General features: G+C 41.5%; 2 protein-coding genes across 2 annotated transcripts in view; one reads left to right on the forward strand and one right to left on the reverse strand.

The window, feature by feature from the left end:
- bin3 (bridging integrator 3) overlaps positions 1–4022 on the forward strand; it is a 33367-nt gene extending 29345 nt beyond the window's left edge. Inside the window, exons 8-9 of the mRNA XM_084360527.1 lie at positions 13–147; positions 2499–4022. Of these exons, the coding sequence (XP_084216653.1) occupies positions 13–147; positions 2499–2645 (282 nt within the window). The 3' untranslated portion in view covers positions 2646–4022. The remainder of the gene's footprint in view (positions 1–12; positions 148–2498) is intronic.
- A 402-nt stretch (positions 4023–4424) lies between these two features.
- acsl2 (acyl-CoA synthetase long chain family member 2) lies at positions 4425–22868 on the reverse strand. Its single transcript, XM_084359276.1, has 20 exons — positions 22762–22868; positions 15640–15890; positions 15436–15550; positions 14313–14377; positions 14121–14222; positions 12892–12991; positions 11092–11270; positions 10935–10967; positions 10683–10734; positions 10452–10525; positions 10054–10131; positions 9842–9976; positions 9610–9744; positions 7667–7835; positions 7472–7560; positions 5934–6050; positions 5698–5841; positions 5502–5603; positions 5335–5406; positions 4425–5236 (listed from the first exon to the last, which is right to left on the reverse strand). Exons 2-20 carry the CDS (start codon positions 15886–15888, stop codon positions 5096–5098), a joined length of 2151 nt encoding a protein of 716 aa, XP_084215402.1. The 5' UTR covers positions 15889–15890; positions 22762–22868; the 3' UTR covers positions 4425–5095.
- Between the last annotated feature and the right edge of the window lie 857 nt (positions 22869–23725).

Genomic DNA, 23725 nt, shown 5'->3' on the forward strand with positions numbered 1-23725 from the left:
ACCACACCCCAGGCCAGAGAGGAGCTCCGACCGGTCAGGGAAGACTTCGAGGCCAAGAACAAGCAGCTACTGGACGAGATGCCCAAGTTCTACCACAGCCGCATCGACTACTTCCAGCCCAGCTTTGAGGCTCTCATCAGGGCGCAGGTTAGAGATCCCCACGGAGATGTGCACACAATGAGGCGCTCACGCATGCCGCACACACCCACCCCACAGTGTGTTGCTACACCCTCTGAGCGTTGGTTAAACAGTGGATAAAGTGTCTGATGGAAGGGAGTGTATAATCCTGGCAGTCTGTCTCCTTCCACGCAGTCCTAATGTGATTAACCCCCAGTGACGGCCCACACTACTGTGTTTAGACCAGGAAGGCCTCATCTGTCTGGCTCCACTGCAGCCCTGCAAGTCATCCTCTAACCTGAAGCTTCTTTTAAAGCAGCTGGGCGTCTCAAGTTAGCGCCATCGTGTCCCCCTCCCCCACCCCAGACCTGCCTGACCGTGTCATTTCCTCTTTGAGACAGTCGCTGGCACACTCCTAATTAGTAAACTAGATTAGACCTAGACCTAATGACAATTATGGAGTTATATGATGTACTTTGAAGTTAAAATTAGCAAATGGAGCAAACGGCTAAAACCAACTAACATATTCCTACAAATCTGAGCTTTTCTCTTTTTAGTTTTAAATCTCATTTTTACCTTTTTCATGGCCTTGCAGGGCACAAAAGCTCTTATTAGCCATACTGGTGCTATTTTATTCTGTCCACATTATCTCTATTCATGTAGCTCACGCACATGAATGAGCATTTACACATGTTTACACACACACACACACACACACAGCCACACGTGGGTGGCCAGAGGACCGGTGGACCTCATCCCCAGCCTTGCAGCATGTGCTCGGTTTCATCCTCCACTCCCTTCTCTCCCAGCCGCTGTTGCTGCTCAGCTCCCAGCGGCAGCAGGAAAAGGCACAAAGGCTGCCTTTGTTGTGAGCCTTGAGCTTCACAAGCACAAGTCCTTTCCAGCGACTGTCAGTAGGACACTTGGCGTGACCGGGTCCACCTGTACAGATGTTGATGAATTAAGACATTGTCTTCTTTCTCTCAGTTTTGCATTCTCCGCTGCATGTGTTCATTGTGCAAAAAGAAAAGATTACTTTCTTTGTCCTTCTTCCAGTTCATTTCCTTTGTTTCCTGAAACAGTGGTCACGCATTGTTAAGGATGCAACTTAAATTATTCATCATTTTTGTAGGCCAAGAGGTCAAAGTGTAACCACCCTGTATAAATATTAAGCAGCTGGGACTATGGTATGTTAAAATGCCCAGACAGAAGTCATGTAAATTAAAGCTCTGCTTTACCCAAAGGCTCCTTTTTGTATCGTAGGTGGCCACAGTTGTGTGCGGCTGCGTTTACTCCTCGTGGTGACTCGACTAATTGTAATAGTAGAGTGTCTCTGCTGCAGAGGGCACCCAGACACTGATCTGGTGTACATTATCATCACTGGTCATATGGGCATTTCCGATGGCCCTGTCAACAAGCCACTTTTTGGAAAAAAAATATCCGCTTTACCCCCACAAACAGCAGTAACCTGATACTTATGGCCCACTCATGTGGTTTAGGTGGCAAATATTGGTATAAACATACAAAGATCTTTCAGACTGAGCACTTAAAGAGGCTTGTACAGTGTGGTTTAGAAACTTTTTTCCCTTTTGGCTGACAGTGTGAAGTCTCCTCATGACATAGTGAGACAAATGTTATTTCTATATAAGATGAATGATTCTTAGCTTATTTCCAACTTGACCTTATTCTTTTGGGGCCCTTAGCAAGTTGGTGAGCATTTCTCCCACTGGTATCTTTGTTGGTGTCTGCCTACAATAGGACACATGTGCTATTTCAGAGAAGCCAACAATGCCCCCTTAAGAGCAAGGTATCGTATGCATCGCCGCATGAATAAATATTGAGGTGTGTGTGTGTGTGTGGGTTTCAAGGGGTTGTATTTCCCAGTACTTTCATTCTCTGCCTACTCTTCTGGAGTCTTGTAATGTGATTAAAGTCTATTAATCATCAAAGCAACTCTCTAGGGAGCCTGACTCATGAACTAAGGGGAAGAAGCAGGGGTGGGAAGTGTCAAGAAAGCTTTCAGTGAACACTCTCTATCTCTTGTTCAGATTGGGAGAGAAAAGCAGGGTCACTACCCACTGAAGTGCTGGGTTTTTGGGGGCTTTGTCGGAGTTGTTTGATATCTGTGGGCTCCCTTTTCTCCTCTCGAATCACTTCTCATTAGCCGGGATGAAGAGGTATAAGACCAGCAACTTCCGACTTGTGTTAGTAAAAGCAAGGTTAGATTGAGCGAGTGGAGCAGTGTTTGGATTTTTCCTGAGAGGCATTCAAGAAAGATCTGTGGATTGACCCTGTCCAGTCTTTATCAGAGATTATTATGACAGGACTAATTTTTTTCTGCCATCACAGACACTGTTCTTTTTTCTCTTCCTGCCCCCCAGGTGGTCTATTTCACCGAAATGTACAAGATCTTCAGCGAGTTGACAGACCAGATCGACCAGGCAGGGTTAACTGATGAGCAGAGGGAGAGGGAGACCGAGGCCAAGCTCAGCGAGTTGCGTGCTCTGTCCATTGTCGCCGATGACTGAGGGAGGAAAGCCGCAAAAACGGGAAGAGCTCCTTTCATGCCGCTCTGTGAATGGATTGCACTCTTTTCAGGCTCCTTCCTTTGCACAGATCAAACGGACAGCGCCGGCCTTAACCTGATTATCAGCTTGTTTCCATGCAGCCTCATCAACCCCCCCATTCCTCTTGCACTACACTCCCATGTTTCATTCTCAGACTCTCTGCAACTCAAAGCAGCTGAAATGCCACATTAACTAAGCCATCAGCCAAGTGCATCATTATAAGCCAATATGTTGTTTTTTTTAGTAAAGGAATCAAACGGTTCTCGTCAGAACTAATTAACAGGGTTACACTTCTTGGTTTCAGAGATGTCTACGAGCATTTGTTTCTAAAGTAGGAATTAGCAAGGACATGTTTTTATTAGTCACATTCACTTTGTTACCAACAATCTGTGCAACACAGTTTTTATCACCCAACTTTGAAATTATAAACACTACAAACTGAATGTTAATTAATGTACTACAGGTTATCAGCAAGAAAAATGTATTTCTGTATTTTGGCCTTTGCTGATTATCTCCGAGTTGAGCTGTGTGCCATGTTGTGTGAGGGCTTTTTATTGGGGTTAACAGGATGATAATTGGTAACATCACCTGTGCATAATGTGCCTACTTTGTCCCGACTGTGGATGTAACATAAACACCAACTTGTGTGAAGTGGGATTGTGCCTTTGCAGCGGTGTTGAAAGGTCGACCACTCAGGCAGCCGTTGAAGTCCAATCGCTGTCCAAAACAAAGGCTGGTGCTCCCTCTAGTGGTTAATACTGATCATGACACATAATTTCCTTTTATTCACACCATCCATCATTTGTTCTATTGTTGTAGTCTGTTTGCAAAGCAGCTCACACATTGTTGGCACTCTAGAGGAAGTCCTTTCACTTGTTTCTGGCTTTCTTACATTTTGGACCAAATCATACTGTCATTGCACTCCTTTGTTTCCACCTTTATCAGGTACTGCCTCAGTATGATGAACAGACTGGTTAATGGGGCTAAATGGTAATGTAGACACACTGATTGCTCCCATATCATGTAAATGGGATTTTTGAGAAGAATCTGTCTATTTATTCTCTGACAGACATGTTTGATTGACTGTCTTTGTGTTCTGCAACGCAGACTGTTTGAGTTACATGTCAAAAACTGTATTAATGAAGGTGTTTTTCTAAATAATTAATGAAGTTGTAGCAGTGGTTTATTTTTTTTATTAACTAAGTGCATACTTAAACATTAGAGTTGGTTTTATTTAGGCTTTTAAATGTCTTAATACAATCTGTGATATGACAATGTCATCAGCTGTCATCCCAATTTATAATCAATCATGAAATAAATTAACTGTGATAACGGCAACCATGTCTACATCTGCACTGTTAACCAGATACTACTGTATTGTTTCCTACAGAGGTGTAGGTTATGTTTCAACATCGGGGGGGGGGGGGGCGAGACATATCGAGCAGAGGTCAAACACCTTATTTCCTGCATTCTAGTGTTTTTTTAATGCACCGCTTTATGCCGTTTCTGCATCCATTTATAGTGGAAATGTAATTTATGATGACAAAATAATTACATGCCGGGTAACAATTCAAAATATAACATAACGCTGTAACACTTTGTTGTTGTGTATGTGAGTCAACCTGAAGTCCGGTGAGTTTAAGAAGTTGGGATATCCATTTGTCAGGTTGAGTGCAGCATTTGTGAGATCTTCGCTCTCAGAGGTGTAAAATTACAGTTAATCACACAAAAGAGTTGCCATCAGTTACTAATCTTTATTTCTGTTCAGTTTTTACTTCACTGGAATTAGTCAGTAGTGTCCTGTCAACATTTTTCAATATAAGCAGTATTTACAGCTCATGTTTTTTACAATCCACTGCTGGTCAAAACCCTCATTAGTTCTGATAGTTTAGCTTCAGGTGAGAGATTAAATGCTCACACCGAACCGATTATAAAAATGCATGGCCATCAAGCTAAAATCAAGGATGTTCAAAAGCTTATTTCATGACGGCCCAAGAGCTCAACAACCGTAAAATACAAACCTACAGTTAATGCAAGTTCTATGAGCAACAATGCCCCCAGTACACAGAACAGTATCCCTTTAAAAATCCTTGCAAGGGAGAAGAGGAGGGCAGCCTGAATAACACATCTAACTTTACGTCTCTGCAAGTTGCTTCCTAAAAACTTCTGTGATTCTTATCTCTACAATTGAACAATAATTTACTCATCAGTAAAATCTCCCTGTGAATCACAACACGAGCCAACGAGGACGTAAATTCAAACTTCTCTGAAGCAAAATACCAAAACTCCAAAATATATCCAGTTGTATATTTTAGATAAGGCACTGCTGGACGTTTTTTTATTTTCTTCTGTCCCATTTTTTCCCTTATTGGACATCAGTAAGCCCCGGGTGAGTTACTGAGCAGAGTCCTTTAAAAGGCGGTCTTGCTGTACATGCTTGATATTTGCTCCTGGAAGACTCTGCGGATGTCTGCGCGTCTACTTTTCATGGTGGGGGTGAGAAGGCCATTGGCGACGCTGAACGTCTCGGGATGCAAGTGAAGGTCCCTCACCTGAGCGGACAGAAAGGTAAGAGACAATGTCACAACGAAGGTCGTAACTCGGATGTTTATTGCTCACAAATGTTAATTAATGGCAGCAGACTCCTCACTTGTTCAAAGGACTTCAGCCCTGCTTCCTTCCCCACAGCTCTCATGTCCTCTAATACTGCCTTCTTCACATCCTGTTGGAAGATCACGAATCCAGTTGGTTGTTTAGGAATGCACACAGTAATGTAAAGTAGTTAAGAGTTATGAATTTTTTGTTTATAAGACATACAGGATTCTGGCACAGCTCTTCATGTGATCCAACAATCCCTCGATCTTTAGCCCAGTCAACAAACACCTCTTGGTCAGGCACCACTATGCCTATGAGGAAAGACTGGGAACACGAAATACAAGAGAAAAAAAATTAGAAATGTATCTCACGTTCCGGCAAATGCTTTGAATCTAACTTAACATGGATTACACTGTACCTGTAAACTATCTCCGTGCACGAACACCTGCAGCACAGGAACACAACGCATGTAGACGTTTTCTATCTTCTCTGGAGCGATGTACTCTCCCTGGGACAACTTGAAGATGTGCTTCTTCCTGTCGATGATGCGTAGCGTCCCGTTCTGGCAGAGGTAAACACACACATTTGCTCACTAACAGGAGACTAGAAGATGATGCATGTCGCCAACAGACTGATTACTGTGTATAATCTTACAGGGAGCCACTGGCCCACGTCTCCAGTATGCAGCCAGCCGTCACTGTCCAAGGCTTCAGACGTCCTCTCTTCGTCCTTCAGGTAGCCTCTGAACACACTGGGACCTTGAACACAGATCTAATAATACAAAGCCGTGACAAGTGTCAGCAGGCATCACATTATCTGGCAATATGTACAGTGCGATCACAGTTACAAGTGTAAGTTCACCCAAAAATTACAATTCAGTTATCATCTACTCACCCCCAAAGTCAGGTGAAGTTTCATAGTCCACAAAGCATTTCTGGAGCTTCACAGCAAAACAAACTGAAGTAAATTGGGACTAGTATTAAAATGTAAAAAACAACCGAAAGAAGACAAACATGAAATAGCCCCGTACAGCTCGCCCACTATAATCGAAGTCTCAGGTAGCTCTGAGATCCCAAATAGATTTGAAAAGTAACTACTTACACCCTTTTTAAAGCTGAAAATCTTCACTGTAGCTGCTAAGCTAAAAGCATCCCGTCCGAAGTGCGCGCATGAGCTTGACCGCCCGTTGAGGTTGTAAATAACATCTTTTCAAATCAATTTGGGATCTCAGGGCTTCCAGAGATTTGGATTACGATGTACCAGCTCTACGTTTCCATCTACTTCAGTTGTTTGGGAGAATGCTGCAACACGGTTTTGCTGTGAAGCTCCAGAAATGTTTTGATGACTACGAAACTTCATCCGACTTTCCATCAGCATGTTGGTGACCAGATAATGACTGAATTTTAATTTTTTGTCAAACTTATCCTTTAATGGGACACTACAGGTGAAAACATTTTTTCATGAACTGGTTTATTTTGAGACTTTTGCTTCCATAACGTCTTATTTGAGACTACTAGAAAAAAAATGTCCAAAATAAACTTTTGAGGTGCTTATTTTAGTTCAGATTTCTGTTATGGAAATAGTTAATAGTTCTGTTAAGCAAATTAGTGCTACTTAGTTTGATAGCCTCATTTGCATATTGTCATATATTGAAAAATCAGAAAACGTGCTCACTTATGTTAGTTATCAGCTGGGGAAGTTTCGTGATGATTCACCCTGTAGACCATATTTTGTCTAAAAATATATATGGAATTTTACAATGCACATCGCTAAAGGCTGTTTTCTCACAATGATTTTTTCCCCTTATACTTGGAGCCAGGAATCCAAACTTCAGCAGCACTTACATATAGCAAACTTTCCAGTCTTATTCCGATCTATACAGAGGGTTTGTTCATATATTATAAAATAGCTTGATTTCTTTGACAGTTTTTTTCTGATTTAAGGAGAGAGGAAAACAGATATCCAAAATTTAGAAAAAACCTTTTGACTCTAGTAAATGAAACAAGAAATGTGAACAAGACTTTATCCAATGTTGAGATTTAAGGAAATGTTTGTGAATTAGTGCATATGTCATTAGATGAGGCAAAAAACACTTATTGTAAATAATCAACTGGCGGATTTCATGGTGATATGTTTAAGTTAAATTTGTAACCTATTCACCGGTAGCGTCTCCCCTTTAAAGACTAGCTCACCTCTCCATCTCCGTTCTTAGCGTAGTAGTTCATATCAGGGATGTCTACCAGCTTCACCATGGCACAGGGCAGAGGAGCACCAACATGACCTGATAAAGACACATCACCATAGCAGCTGAGGAAAGGATTAAGCAGCAGTGGCACAGAAACATATGTAATTTAGAGCAGACAGTTAGGAATCAGATAATGTCTTACCTGCGGTCCAGTCTCCTGGCATAGAGAAGGTGCACCCTGCCGTGCACTCCGTCTGCCCGTAACCCTCGAAGATCAGACAGCCCAGAGTGGCTCTGAGGAAGGACAGCACCGTGGGGGAGATGGGAGCTGAAGCGGTCAGGACGAACCGCAGGTTACCTCCTAAATTGGCCTGAAACACAAGTGATGCATACGGTATTTGTGTAAAAAAAAGTTCAAATACAATCATGTTGTGGTTAAAAGCGAGATTCCATTTTAGCCGCATGTTCAGCCTCGACCATATTTTCCCATCTGCATTGAGCGCAGCGGGCCAAAATCTCTCAGTTCTTGCTCGTCTGTGTTCTTGCTTCTCCAATACACTCCCACTGGACCAATATGCTCTGGGTGATTTTGGCATTGATTGCTGGAGAAGTGCTACTCTTGTAAAGTTTGGATGCAATTTTATTGACTCTTTGCAGGGCTGCTAGTCTACATGTACGGCTGTATTAAGTGCTGCAAAAATATAAATAGTGACAACTGTAGAGTGCTGGATTAACAGAAAATATGTCATTAAAGGCTGACAACCAATGTGTAGTAAAAGTTTGTTTAGGGATTGATTCATCCTGAAGGTCTTAACTGGAGACAGAGTGTAAACCAGCCGTGATGTCAATCAGCGGTTTGTGGACTCCTGTTTTGAACAAGGCCCTTAGGAACAATGCTGGGATTTGAAGCCATTTTGACATAGTGGCCAAATCGTTTAATTACATCATATGATGCACACGGCGCAAAATGATTTTTTCCCAAAAACTTACACTGCAAAAAGGGCCACCTCAAAAAAACATATAAAAACAATGAATACAAGGTGTTTCTTGCCTGTATGAAGTAAAAACAATAATCAGCCACAAGTGAAAATAAGTAAATATTGTCTAAAAAAAGTCCCTATATCTCATTCAAATGTTGCCTTCTAGTGGATTATGTCTTTTATTAAGAGTAATGAGATATTTTGACTAGAAATTAGGCAAATATACTGAGCAAGACTTGTCAGACGTGTACACTGTGAGCGAAGCAGCTGTAAGTCACTGAATAAATGTTTTTGAGTGTCACAACCCCCCACAACATGACTCATGTCACAATCAGAATTTAAGACATTTGGTCCGATAACATTTGGAAAGTCTAGAAGATCTGATAATATCGTCTGAATAACCCAGCGAAGATGTTGATCTGTTTGTGTCTGAGTTCATCCGGTTGCCTTTACAAAAGTAGTTGATTGCAACTTTTTTTCCCCACAGTCATGGTTACAGACTCGCTTTACTTCCAGAGTATTTTGAGGTTGATTTAATCTCCCAAAAAGAGACCAAACAAAGTTAAAGATAGATTTGATTGCTAGCAATTTATTTTTTTCAAATTTCTGTAGATATCACGATAATATTCATATTGTGAATTTGTTTGGCCGCAGTAATGGTGTTAGCCCTATTTCGGATTTCCCTTATTATATCCAGGAGTTTGAAGCCTTAAGTGTTGCATTATGGTCGCCACCATCTTGGTCTTTTGGAGCCAGAAGTGGCCATATTTGGATGAGTGGGTGGAGCTGGGATTCTGATTTCTGATTGGATCTGACTTGGACCCCAAAGACATGTCGTGGTAGCGACTTGTCAATCACTAGAAAGCCGCACCCTAAAGCAGACCTGCTTTATCGTGTTTTACTCTAAATGGGACCATAAGTCACAAGATGAACATCATGACATATTATAGAAGACCTGAAACTTGTGACTGAGAGCATTAACTTGTGTGGAAACTGTTTACCAAGGTGATAAATAAAGTAAGAAGTAGGGGCATTTTCTCTAAAGTTTACACACATGAGTCGCCTCCTGCTGGCCATTAGAAAGAATGCAGATTTAAAACATTTCCGCGTTGGCTTTACTTTTCAGATCAGAAAAATACGATCCTGCTGGAAATAAGCAACCGACCTGAATCCTGTTGAAGACCAGTTTGTCCCACAGACTGTTGTTACGTACGACCCCGCTGCTGAGCTCGGCCTGCTTCCTCCTCACAGCGTAGTGAAGCAAAGCCCGTCGCAACGGAGAGGTCACAGAACCCAGGATCTTTAAAGAAATCAGAGAGTTTTGAATCATAACTGAAAACAAATGATTGTAGCCTAGATACAGCAGTAAATAATGAGATCTGAATTTATTTACTGACCTTGTCATAGATGCGATTGAGTAAACGAGGCACAACAGGAAAGAAGGTAGGTTTGAGAGTTTTAATGTCATCCATGAGTAGAGAAATGTCACCCTGGTAGAAACCTACTCTGGCCCCGTGGCAGAACATCGAGACCTGTGACAGAGGTGGACTTCAATTTAGGGTTTACACACAAACAAACACAAAGAAGGTCTGAGAAGAGGTCCCACTACCTGAATCATCCTCTCAAACATGTGGGCCAGCGGCAGGTAGGAGATCGACACATCCTCCTGTCGGATCACAAACGAACCCTGAGAGGAAACGAGAGATAAAATGAGCAAAGCACAGGGGAGAGATAAAAGTTCAGGCGGCAGCATACGCTAAAGCCTCGCAGGCAATCAAACACGCTGTATGGCTTTTTCAACAGCAGTTAGATAGCAGAATCTTTATACAGGGGCAATTAGTTAAAGTACCTCACAGCGACAGGGGCAATCAAACAGCCAATTAATCATGCCATTAGACACAGCAGGGAGAGGGACAGCTTTGAGATACAGAGACACAAGCAGATGGGAAGTGATGCTAGCAGTGAGGCTGTTCTCAATTAGACAAGGAGGTGGAAGTGTAGACAGACCTCCAGGATCTTAATGACAGAGGAAGTGTTGGAGGCGATGTTTCCGTGGGTGATCATGGCTCCCTTGGGCTTCCCTGGATAAATAAACAAGACATTATTGCAGTGCCCTGCGCAGCAAAGGAAACTAAAGCGGTGCCATAAAGAAAGGGTTGTTAGTGGGCACTGAAGGACACTTCTCTAATGATGTGAGTGAAGGGTAATTATGCAGAGTCGAATGAAATCAGACGGTACCTGTGGTTCCACTGGTGAAGCAAACCACGGCCAGATCCTGAGGCTGGGGCGGCTACAGCAGGCAGCAATAAAATATAAGACAACAGGCTTCCTCCACTCTTAATTTAAGCCACGTTTACAAGTGAGTGTTAATGATATCTTATGGGACAGGAGCAACTATAAAACTGTCATCCGAGCATTTAGAGGGGGATTAGCTATTTACTGTGACCAGTTTGATGCGGTGATGTAGCAGCTGAGAGACGATAAACTCACCACGGGATCTTTGAGGTTCTGCCTTCCCAGCTCCTAAGATGTGGACAAAGAGGAGTTCTGCGTATCAATTTACACATCACCATCGATGACTAAATTAAAGGGGATAATCTTAAAATGGGTCTGCATTACAGGGATTTAGTACTTCCACCCTGCTCACCATGAGCTGCTCCAGTTTCAAAACCTCCACCTCGCAGGCCTTCGCCCTCTCCACAAAGGCATCGCTGAAATCGTTAAAGAGGACCAGGCAGGAGAGCGTCGGAGTCACGCCTTTCTCCTTGTTCTCCAGCATAGATGCTGCCTTCTCCTCGCGGTCACAGATCACCAGAGAGATCTCGGCTTAAAACCCACACAGATAAGACCAACTTCAGTGTCACCGCCACAATAGTACAAGAACTGATGCCTCGAAAGCTAAAGGAAATTAGAATACTATGTACATAAAACATCTACAATATAGAAATGAAGCATGATAATTATTTTTTAAATACACTAAATACTACGTTTATACACCAACATATGCAGTTACTAAATAAATAATGTAGTGTGTTTACTACTGACATTATAAAAAGGAAAGGTTCACCCCAAAATGAGATATCAGTAGTTGTAACTCTCGCAAAGCTCAAAGAAGCTCTGGTACTTTTTCACAGATAATGAAACATTAATTAATGAATCATTTTAAAATCAAAAACAAAATTCGAAATCAAACACTAGTTTAAAAAGTTTTGAAATCACATGACTGCACTTTGGGTCCAAATATCTAAGCAGTGGTGGAGAGTAAACAGTGATGGAATGTAACTAGTAATGTACTTAAGTTACCATTTTCAGGTAGTTTTCTGCTACTTTATACATTCACTCCACTAAATTTTGGAGGCAAATACACTTTTTACTCCACTACATCCATTCATTACAAGTAACTTTCCAAATTGCATGCACTGCATCAGAGCCAAAGTAGCAGATTTAATCTGCAACTGGATTTAAAAAAAACAAAACAAAACTGACCACTGATTCTGATAAATGCTGAATATCTGATCCAATTATCAGCCAAGACAATAATCCATTGGCGGATAGAATACAGTACATACATACATACATGTAAATATATGTATAATTTACTTTAGTACATTTATCTATATCACAAAGTCTTTGTGAATCCAGAGGAAGCTGCATGTAATCTGATCATTTGCCGCCAGTGATCTCTCAGTGGCTACGTTGCATTGTGGGTAATGTGCCAGGGTTTGAAATGCGGTCTGCTAGTCTAGCACTCCTATAACAATAAAAAACAAATTATCAAAATGGATACAGTGAAACCAGAGATCTTAACTTTTTTATTCACGCAGTCTTCTTACTTTTCAAAACCCGTCGCCTATATTACCCACAATGCAATTTAGCGAGCGAGTGACATCACCGGGGGTAATTTATCAGATTACATGCAGCTTCATCTGGAGCCACAAAAGGCTTTTTCACATGTCCCGTAGTACTCTCTAAGACCTGTAAACACAATTAAATGTGTAAAATGGGTGGCATTACCCTTTAAATATTAAACCAGTGGTTCACAACAATTTATGAGATGTTGATGAGTTGTCAGCAGGTCTGGTCAAAGAATCATTTCCCTTTTAAACAAAGGAGGTGAAATTATCAAATAACAAAAGACACCTTGAGCACATTTAACTGATAACACCTCTATACCTCAGAAAGCAGGACTTTTACTTGTATGCAGTATTTTTACATACACTGCTCAGACAAATACTTCTACTTACGTCCACTGTTGTTTCCAACATAATGTCCTATATTCTCTTATCTATTTTATTTATTGTGTCACTGTGTGTTGTTTTTGTCTCCAATCAAGTTTGATTTAATATGAGAGGCCGCGGACAAGCCAATAATATCATTGATATATTCTGTGGTGAACTATTCCTTTAAATAATGACGACATCTCATCAACAGTGTTTTTATGACTCACCCATGTTGAGGATGTGGACCATGGCCTCCGGCCCCAGTGTGTCGTACAGAGGCACCACCGCCATGGAGTACGTGTAGCAGCCCAGCTCTGAGATGACCCACTGCCACCAGAAGAGGGAGACAAAGCAGCACCGTTACACCCGTTCCCACACGCCACAGAGTACCTGCTGAGTTAGGTATCTGAACATTAGGGACTCTTGATCATCATGGCTATGAATTTTGTGTTTACAAAACTAAATTAAAAATAAAATCCACCACTCAGTATGCAGATTGGTCTGATGGGAGGTTAAGAGCTCTGATGGAGCAGAAAATTATCTTTCACTTTCCGTCAACACAGGAATGACAAAAATGGCTTTGCCTCGCGGATATATTAAAAAATGATTTTGGAGCAGACATGCTCCAATATTAACTGCCCTGAAGACCCACATTCACCACAGCAGCCTGCGCTCAATAAAGGTAAACACACGTTCAGGGCAGACAGGCAAAAACAAATCATTTCATTTTCATACGAAGATTAATAGAAAACAATATGATCCTGGGCTCCTCGTGTGGGACGATCGTTCATATTTGCGTATGAGGATGTATTAAATGCTAAGTTCGCCCAAAAATGGAAAATCAGTCATTATCTACTTTCCCCTGTGCCAATGGAAAAGTCTCAAGAAGCCCAGAGATCCCACATTGATTTGAAAAGACGTTATTTACACCCCTTTTTAGAGCCGAAATCTTCACTGTAACTGCTAAGCTAAAAGCATTAGCATGTACCCTGTCTGAAATGGCAGCATGAGCTCAACCGCACATCAAGGGTGTAAATAGCATCATTTCAAATCACTTTGGGATCTCAGGGCTTCTGGAGACTTTGAATACACCGGATGAGCTGTATGAGCCATTTTGTTTTTTTGTTGGTTTTTTTGCAGTTACATTCCCATCTACGTCAGCTGCAACGCTGTTAAGCTCCAGAAAATGTTTTGTGGACTACGAAACCTCAGCATTTTTCCACCAACATGAGGGTGAGTAGAATATGACTGTTTTAATATTTTTGGGTGAACTTATCCTTTAAGTTCAAGCCACAATTTTGAACTAAATAGCTGAGAATTTTAAAGACTCAAAAATCTTGATAAGAGGTCGGAGCCATCCATGTTTCTCATCAAATCTCATCAATTCTAAAGCTGCCAGGAAACCAACCAGTGTGAGAACAAACATCACATTAAAAAAACAGCGATAAGTTCATACCTCTGGTCTGTTTGGTGCAAAGATTCCAACAAACTGCTGCGGGTTCGGGAGGCAGCCTTTGGCCAGCAGCCCAGAGCCCAGCAGCTGCGCCTTCTCCGCCACCTGAGGAGTTGGAGATGTTCAGTCAACAAACAGCAAAGAGAAACAAAAGATACAGAAGTGCTGAGGATGAAACATTAACACATGTCAGACCTCGGTGTAGGAGATCCACTGGTAGGGCTGCCCCGGCTTTCTGTAGCCAAGACACGGGCAATCACCTGAAGGACACGACAGTTCACACGTCATCATCAATATTTAGAGAAAGATTTATAGAAAATGCATCACAGCTAAGATATAGAACACCATAAAAGGACGTCTGTCATGGAAATTCAATGTTCTCGCCCTGTTAGTGTTGTAAGCCCATGTAACCACCAATTTCCAGATGTTCAAGCCTTCGTCATCGCATCTAAAAAGCAACTGCAAAACAATAAAGTTTACAAAATTCCTTTGACCATCAATCAATCAATGTATATTGTCACTTGGTTTATTCTACCAGCTGCTCATATTAACCTTGACTGTATGTTTTGATCATGATTGTTTCATTCTCGCCACCAGGAGACGACAAACAAGTATGTTGACTGGGTTTTGGGGGTAGCAGAATACATGTAATGGGATTACGTAACTAAGATACACAAAAAGGTAACTGTATTCTGGTAAAGTTACAGAAAAAAATTTAATTAAATTACAAATGCATTCAGCAAAATAGAGGATTACTAATAGGATTACAACAGGTAATTAGTAACTATCAGAATACATTTTAAAAAGGTCCTTTATCTCAACAGGACTGTTTCATTATTAAATAAATAGATATTAAAAGATGTTTGGTTGACATGAGTGATTGATTATGGAGACCAAACAACAGATGTGTTGATAATTCATTATTTTTCAAGGAGAACTTAAGCAGATTCCTAACCTTGAAAACATTATTTTTAAAAATTAAGCATGTTTCGAACTTTCAAGACATTGTATGAAACAAACATCAATAAATGACATGTTGAGATATTGATTTTGGGATATTGAGCTTTGTCCAGAACTTTAAAAACTGCTTTTATCTTCAGTTACTTCTGTCTATTTGTCTTGATAATATGGAGTATAATAATCCTTCATAAGACTGAAAGGTCATTCATGTTTTTTTCAACACAAAATAATGTAATCCTTAAAGTTGAAGGATGACAGCCACTTGAAGAGGACTCATTTTTTATCCTCGTCCTTGCTACAATAGATAAATCAAATGTAGGGTAAAGTTCAGTGAAATGTGTTGTGAACGTGTCTCCACCTGCGATCCTCAGGCCTCTCTGGAACATGTCGTAGAACGTCCTGGTGTCATCGTAGTAAAACTCGAGCAGTGAGTCATCTTTGAGAAGAGCCGACCGCCTGCAACTGGGATCTCCCTGCAATAAAAACACTGTGTCAAACACCTCGATACACTCCTGTGATGATGACCTTCATACAGGTCTAAATGTACTGATGATGCACTCACATCCACAGCTACAGACTGGGCCTGTAGATCGCAGGGAGGACGCATTGGTCGAGGACGGGTCACCAGCCAGTACGCAGTGAGAGAGGCCAAGGCTCCTAAACCCAGCAGTGAGGAGGAGGACAGAGACAGGGAGGACAGGGAGAAGGAGGACAGGGGCAATGTCGGCAGGAGGCTCCAGATGTCCTCAGATTCAGAGCCTTTGATTCCAGCGCTGGAGCGAAGTGACCGTAACCACTCCTGGAAATGCATCACTGTGAGAGGAGAGTGAAACAGGAGGGAGTTATACGAGTGAATCAACATCATTAAAGATCCACCGACTGTGCTGCAGTGTTAAAAATGAAGCATCTCCTGCAGAGGGCACCACACAGTAACATGTCGCACACTGAGAGGAGTATGTCCTTTTAAATCACCTCTACACATGACATTTTTAATTCAGAAATTTAATGTGTACTGTGTTAACTTATTTTTCTTCACTTCTAGACTTGACACTGCTAAATGTGCTGTAAGTTTTATTCAGGGTTGCAGTATAACGTGGTATGAGAGTTGATCATTAGGGTTCATTTTAACTGTAATAACTCTGAAACCATATCAGAGTGTGAAAATCTCATACTGTTGCAACCCTACTTTTATTGTCACATAATAAAAATAATTAAAAAAAGACACACAAAGTATAACGTATAGTGAATTTCTTCAGGATCTAAGCTCCAGAACAAGTCAAACAAGTAGGTAAAAGGAATAAAGATGATTCTAACAATAAAATATAAAAGAACAATAAATAATATAGTCAGTAATTATTTCCAATCTTGAGTGTGCATCTCAGAAAAATTAAACAACATAACAAGTTAACCATAAAACAATATCATCATAATATGCAACCATTTGTCTTTGCTTTGCGTCCATCATACTTGTTTTAAAATCTCATTTTGCTGTAATGCACTTTGGTTGTTCCTTGAACAGTACAAGCAGTACTTATATCAACATACTGTATACTTATATCAAGATGTTAAACTAATATTATATTAAGTCAAGGCAAATATATCAGTCAATATTATATATGACAGACCACAGGTTACGCAGTATGTCAACCACTGAGAAGTTTGGTCACACACAAACAATACTAAACAAATCTAAAAGGATCAGTGTCAAGATTGTTTGCTATTATCACTCTTATCTACTTATTATTATTATTATTATTATTATTAACAACAACAACAACTACCCAGAGGGAATAAAAACATCTGGATAATAAAACCAGAGAAAGCAGATAATCCTGTGTTTGAATTTTTTTGTTTGAATAAAAGGTCAAAATTGTTATTGATTCATTTTCTGTCACTAAACAAATCAATTAATGGACTAATCATCTAGCTCTACTTTTATCAGAAAAAATAGAGTCGTAGATTTCTCTACGACCAAGACGCAGTTCAAAGCTTCATAAATAGGAAGAACGATTCTTTCTGGTTTGAACAGATGACATCATGACGTCAAACTTGCTTTTATGTGAAGTTGTGTTTACTCTTTAAAATCATTTTACTCTGATCATTGTTCTATCCTTATTATCTGTAACTAAATCCTCTTATGTGATGTCGTCTTTTAGTCTCTCGTTTTAATTTCTTCTTAGTCTGAAGTTGTTTCTGTCTGGATTGACTGTTTTATTCTGTTAGATTCCCTTCCTGCTTTTGCTTTTTCTGTCGGAGCAAAACGCCATTTTAAAAAAGGTGCTATTTAAATAAAGTTATTTTAATAATTATCATTATTGAAGAGGGAATGAGAGAGTTATTAAAAATTGTAAATGCGTTATTCCAGGATTTTATTATTATATTTATCATTTATCTGATCATGTTCCCACCGGATCAGTACTGGAAAATGAACAACAACAATTATACGATTTAGCATTTCACTCCTCTAACGTAACATAGTGATGGACAGAACCAGAAATAGACTTTTTTTATTAGATACATTCTTAATATTTCAAAACCTGGTGCCTACATTACCCACAGTGCAACTCAACAGTTTGGTTCCTGGAATTCGGTGTTGCAGCGTCACTACAGCAGTGCTTGCACATGCACGCTGTAATATTTTACCATATGTAGTATGTAACTGTCGTACGATTGGTCCCACAATGAAGTTTTAGACACACGTACTGTTTCAGTGTAGCAAACAGCATGTTGGTAAGGAACTTTGGACGTAGCCTGAGATTTGGCTGACGCTAGTAAAAATACAAAGATAACATCAAGACAGACAGACAGTGAAAAAAGCCCAGTTATCTCTTTGTTATAACAACAGCTTCTCCGACCAAAGATGTCGATGAAGATGTTGATGCCTTCAGGTACTGAACTTTGGTACCGTATGATATGAATCGGTTGTAACAATGTAATTTAATCGGTACCCTTAAAGGGGCTCTATGTAACAATTTACATGCAATACTCACTTTTTCATTGTCCATATGTGAGCAGATTGTAAAATGAGGTGAAAAATGAGACCTTCTCCGTCATTCTCGGTTGTCACTACAAGCCTCTGGCCGATGTGTTTCAGTTGTTTAATGCAGCTGGACTGTGGATTGCTTTGAGGCGGTCGAATTTCCCGCGAAAGTACAAAGGATGTGACTTATTGCACGTTCGAGTGTCCCACAGAGCCCCTTTAAAAGTACAGAGTTCAGTACCCAGACGTGTTGTGCTACTAGCGGCTGAATAAGCCAACGGCTACAGAGGTCCAGTAACCTCACTTTATTAACTCTGCAAATTCCAATTTATTTTTTTCCAGGAAGTGACATCACTCGAGGCAATTTATCAGATTTTCCACAGTTCTCTCTGGAGCCAAAAGACCTTTACACAACCTTTCTAACATATGCAGCAGAGCGCCCAAAGTCCTGCAAAACTAGTGCAGTTTCCCTTGAAAACATCTCAGTACAGTGAACTCTGTTTATTCACTACAATCCAATGCAACACAACCTAAAAAGAAACCATCATTAAAGCATCATTCCACTTGTGAAACTGTTAAACACCAGCCTGAGGAGTCTGGTTAAAAGGCTGAACCACACGGGGCCACAGGCTTGGCACCACTCAGAGAGAGAAGAAAGGGCCTGGGCTGTACGAGGGGGTGAGGGGTGGACGGGGGGAGTGGAGAGACACCAGGAAGTAATAATGATTGGCTTAACAGAAACAGGCACCGGGGTTACTCTCAGTCATGTTGTAGCACCCTTTCATTCAACAGGGAGAGAGTGGAGAGAGAGTCGGGGTGCGTACAGTAGCGAGGGCCTGGTGGTGAGATAGGGTGAGGGGGAGGACCACCCTCATGACTTCACTGCCAGAGACTTCATATCAAAACCGAATGAGAGAGTGAGAACAAACAAACACCGACGGCGTTCACCAACACCCAAACTGAGAAACTACAAAACCTGCTCTAACGAACCACTTCATCTTCCACCAGGGCGAGGAATTCACCTCCCTGAATAAATCTCTGCTTTCCCACATCCACCACCCCCACCCCGAACACCCCTCAACCTCTCACCCACTTTCTCCCCCAGTACCCAATAGGAGAGGGGATAAAGAGTGATATCATATCCCTCCCTCCTCTTTAACCGGGCCGCTCCTGCTCTGCTTCCCTTCCCTCCATGGGCAAAAGCAGTGCCACACTCGTCCTCAGAGGATCTACTTTAAGGATCCATTTATCTGAATTTGACTCAGTTGCCATTTTCCACCTGCTGGGGCAACAAATCAGCTGGTGATCTCCTCGAGTCTTTTTCAATAGGTAAATAAATGGATAACAGAGGGGTGAATGAAATGTGACACATCAAAAATAAATGACAGTTGGCTGCAAAGAAGAGAGCTTCCTGTTGCCTCTCTGTCCCCGTCGCTCCCTCCTCTCTCACTCCCATTCATAAAGGCCATTGTCGAGGCCCAGACAGGGACCATTGTGCTCCCAGCTTTTACTCCCTGGAAGACACGCCACAAAAGAAATGGCACAAACATGTGAAAATAAAATGCACCTCCGCAGCCTCTGCTGAAGGTGGAAAACCTGAATGTTTTGGCAGTTCGCACTGGAATTTACATTCAGCGGGGCACAAACACACACACACACACACACCGACGTCATGTTTGAACAATAATAGCAGATTGAAAGTATTTCTGGGGTAAATGATGTTTGATCCTGCAAACGCAGTTATGCAAAAATGGAAATAAACTGGAAAAAACAAAACAGTAAAACAGTTCACAGGGAGACGGCAGGTAGCCCGAGGCGGTCTGCATGTCTGTGCACATTTACTGCCGCTGACAAGCAGAGACAGAGCTGAGCACAAAGATCTTCAGAGCTACAGTGTGCTGAGACAAAAACAAGAGAGCGAGACAGAACGTGGAACTTACAACAGAAACCAAAAACTGGTTTCAGGAAAGAATCTGGCAAGAAGTCAATGATAACTTGAACTTTAATGAATTTCAATGAGCCTCATGTGAAAGGTGAAAAATTAGCCTTATTAAAAAAAAAAATGTAAAAAAAAGTGTTTACAATTTAATATTAAAAGTAATTGGAAAAATGTCCTCGTCTCAGGTCGAATCAGGTCTTTAATAAGAAGAGAGGGAGACATTCATTCAGGGTTGTGAGCTTTTTCATCAGAAGCTTTTGGTGCGATTAGAAGTGGAGTGTCAGTTGTCAGCGCGGTAAGGTGAAGCCTTCTCGTGAGAATAAAAAGGGTCCAGGTCAGAGAGGAGAGAGGAGGCGAGGAGTTCATTTCTTGCTCCTTTTCAAACAGCCGGACTCTGTTCAAGTTGGAAATTACTTTACAGGCATTCAAGTCGAGCCTGAGAGCATGAAAAATCAGTCAAGGACGCTTTCAACAAATGCTTCAGGATAAAGAATATGCTTTCAGTGAAAGAGTGGTGTTTCTAGTCATGCTTTTCCCTTTCATTCAGCGTGTTATAAAAGGTTCTCGTGCATGTAAAAGGTCTTGAGAGTTGAAAAGCCCAAAGTTCACGCCAACTGGAAGCTGAAACCATGATAGAGCTGACCGGTGACACGGTGAGCGGTTGTGGCTCGGGCATGACTGCACTGACCAATCAGAGCAGACTGGGTATTCTTAAAGAGACAGGAGCTAAAACAGAGCATTTCAGACAGAGGGGGAATACGAAGCTGCAGCACTGGACAGTATGAGAAAACGGGTGTGTTTTTTGAGCATTAAAGCATGTAAAACTATTCCAGTAGTCACCCAGAAGAAAATTGTGAACCTGAAAATTATCAGAATATGTCTCCTTTAAATGAGGAGAGCTGTTGCTGTAGGGAGACTCCTCAGAGGTAATGTTAATAAATGTAAAAAGGTTTTTCATCAGAAGCTTTTGGTACGAAAGGAAGTGAAGTGTCGGTTGTAATGAATTAATCACCAACAATACGGTCAGGTGAAGCCTTCTCGTCTGCATAAAAAGGATCCAGTTCAGAGAGCAGAGAGGAGGGGAAGAATTCATTTCTCGCTCCTTTTAAAAAACAGCCACACAACTGTAAATTATTTTTCCGGCCTTTTAGTCGAGCCTGAGAGCATGAAAAATCAGTCAAGGATGCTTTCAACAAATGAAGTTCTGACCTTACTAATATTCTTTCAGTAACAGAGTGTTGTTTCAAGCTATTTTCCTGCATAATTGAACTCAAAGATAGATTCGGTCTACTAGTAGAGCTTGAATTAAGCAATATTCTTCACTCAAAGCAAAATTTCTGCACCGAATAAGTCCCTGAATTACATAAAGAGTGACAAGAGGCTCTGTACAGTAGCCTCCAGAGCTTCTGTAGTGATGAGAGCAATGCTGGGGAATGCTTCCCCCCCTGACCCAGAAAACTACAGGAGGTGACACGGGGAAGGACGGGGAGGAGGTTTATATGGGAGAGAGTGAGAGGCGACAGCATTTTGTGCCCACACCACCACCACCACCAGTAGCAGCAGCAGCAATGAACCCTGCACACTTTCCATGTGCCCAGAGAAGTGAATGGTCCGATGGAGAGGAGATGAGGAGAGAGTTACGGGGAGGGGGGGACACGTGAGGCTGGACTGGGTCAGAGAGAGAAAGAATGAGACGCATGGGTGTTTTCCGGCTGTGATTCCCAAATGAAGCGTGAAGAACACAGACACACAACTCGGTCACAATGAAGTGTTTCTTGTTGAGGAGGAAGAAGGTGAAGAATACATGAGAAACACTCTCACTTTCCCCAAGATGGGCCGGGAGTCTCCTGTCCTGTGGCCTCAGATTCACGTGAAACCAGTCACGATCCTGACAGACAATGAAACATTTGTGCGACCCAAAGTTTCATGTAACTAAGCAGCACCAGGTTCAAACATCACTATGCAAGGGGGATCTGCCACGTTTGGGTTTTCTGGCACCACACCTCGTGGATCACTCTTGAATCAGTGAGAGCCAGCCAAATCTCAGCTGGCTGCCACACTGTACCCTCCAACTGTCAAACACTCCGGCACCTGGCCTGTGTGGACAACTTCTGACATGTTGCATGAAATATCCAGACATGCAGGTGAAGGAAGTTACAACACAGAGACACACAGTTAAAATGAGGACACAGGCAGGAGGGAGATCTGACAAAAAAATGTAAGAGCAGCAACAGTACAGGGCTGAAACACTCTCCAGCTATAATTATCCCCAGCTTGGATCGGGGAAACAGAATACCACAGGGCAGCCACACATGTGTGCGCCTCTTTGGAAGCACACTGCAAAAAATATCTATAAAATTTAAAAGCACAATGCAAACACTACCAGAGGGAGAGCACCATGCACACGAAGGTCTCACACAGAGGAGGCAGTGTCGTTGAGAGTCACATCAATAAATGCAGCTTTCCTCAGGACCGTGTCGCTGTACCTCTTCACTACATCATCACAGGCGAAGTTTAATTATTTTAAACTTTCACGCAGCAGTTCGTTAACAGGTTGATTCATCCTCACACAGATCCCAACACCACAACACACTCTCAGCTCGGCAGCCTGGAGACTCAGCGCGCAGCAGCAGCAGCAGCAGACAAACTTTTCTTAAATCTAGATCCTTCGTGGTTTAGTTTGGTTTCCTGGAAGCTGATTAAACTGCTGAAAACACGACAAACATACAGAGAAGAAGAAGAAAGAAGGAGCAGACGGGTCTCACCTCTCGCAAGGCTCCTGGGTCTCTCCTCAGATTTGGCTCCAAAGTTACTTGAGCAGCAGATCCATCTAAAGCTGACCAGCCGTTAAGCTGCAGACTGAGTGCTTTTATTTCCGGTCACAACCCTTCAAAATAAAACCTCGACTGGCGAACGCATTGTGTGCTCAAGTTTGAGGTAGGCTATTAAAGGGTAACTCTACTACTGCACATGTGAAAAAGTAGTATACAGCTTTTGTGGCTTAAGAGGAAGCTGCATGTAATCTGATAAATTACCCCCAGTGACTCTTAAAACAATGTCAAAATTAACAAATAAAAAAAAATAGATAAATAAACACTAAAATACTTGTACCATATTTCCTTTTACCACCACCACCATATTTTGTTATTTGTTCTTTTATTGTTATAATTATTGTATGTACATACATATACATAATAATGAAATACAATGTGATATATGTTTTATATATTATCTATTTAATTCTATTAACTTACATTATTATTAACACTTTTATCATTGTTGTTAATTTCTTTCATTCAAAATGTAATTGTGCTTTGGCAACACATATTAAAGGTATAGTTGGTAATCCTGTTCAGAAACACTTTTTGTTATACTGGGTGAAATGGTCTTTCCACCCTGAGAGTAGTCCATACATAATGTGTTCAGAAAAAGGAATGAAATAAATGTAGGCCTGTAAAAACTGACCAATCCCTCCCTCTCGGTCCGAGTTGAAAGAACCAATCAGATGCCTTCATGTCTCGTCCTGCCTGCACCCCTCTCTGCGCGCACTCGTCACGTGTGACCGTTGCCGGATATATTCCGCACACTGCATATGGAGTTAGCAGGAGATACACACTCCAGGTCAGAAGGTGGCGGTAATGCACACCTAACAGTTGTTTGCCAACAGCCATAAAACAACAGAAGAAGAAGAGTTAGCACAGTTAGCAGGAGAGAACAATGGCAGAGAAA

The sequence above is a fragment of the Pagrus pagrus genome, assembly GCF_965226575.1.
Source record: "Pagrus pagrus genome assembly, chromosome: 8".
Taxonomy (NCBI): domain Eukaryota; kingdom Metazoa; phylum Chordata; class Actinopteri; order Spariformes; family Sparidae; genus Pagrus; species Pagrus pagrus.

What these genes read in the sequence shown, in the direction of transcription:
- acsl2 (XM_084359276.1), bottom strand. Translation starts at nt 15,888, where the DNA reads ATGCATTTCCAGGAGTGGTTACGGTCACTTCGCTCCAGCGCTGGAATC. An exon ending in GAGAGGCCTGAGGATCGCAG is followed by an intron (nt 14,378 to 15,435) that starts GTGGAGACACGT and finishes CGTGTCCTTCAG; the next exon opens with GTGATTGCCCGTGTCTTGGC. An exon ending in AGAACCTCAAAGATCCCGTG is followed by an intron (nt 10,735 to 10,934) that starts GTGAGTTTATCG and finishes TGCCTGCTGTAG; the next exon opens with CCGCCCCAGCCTCAGGATCT.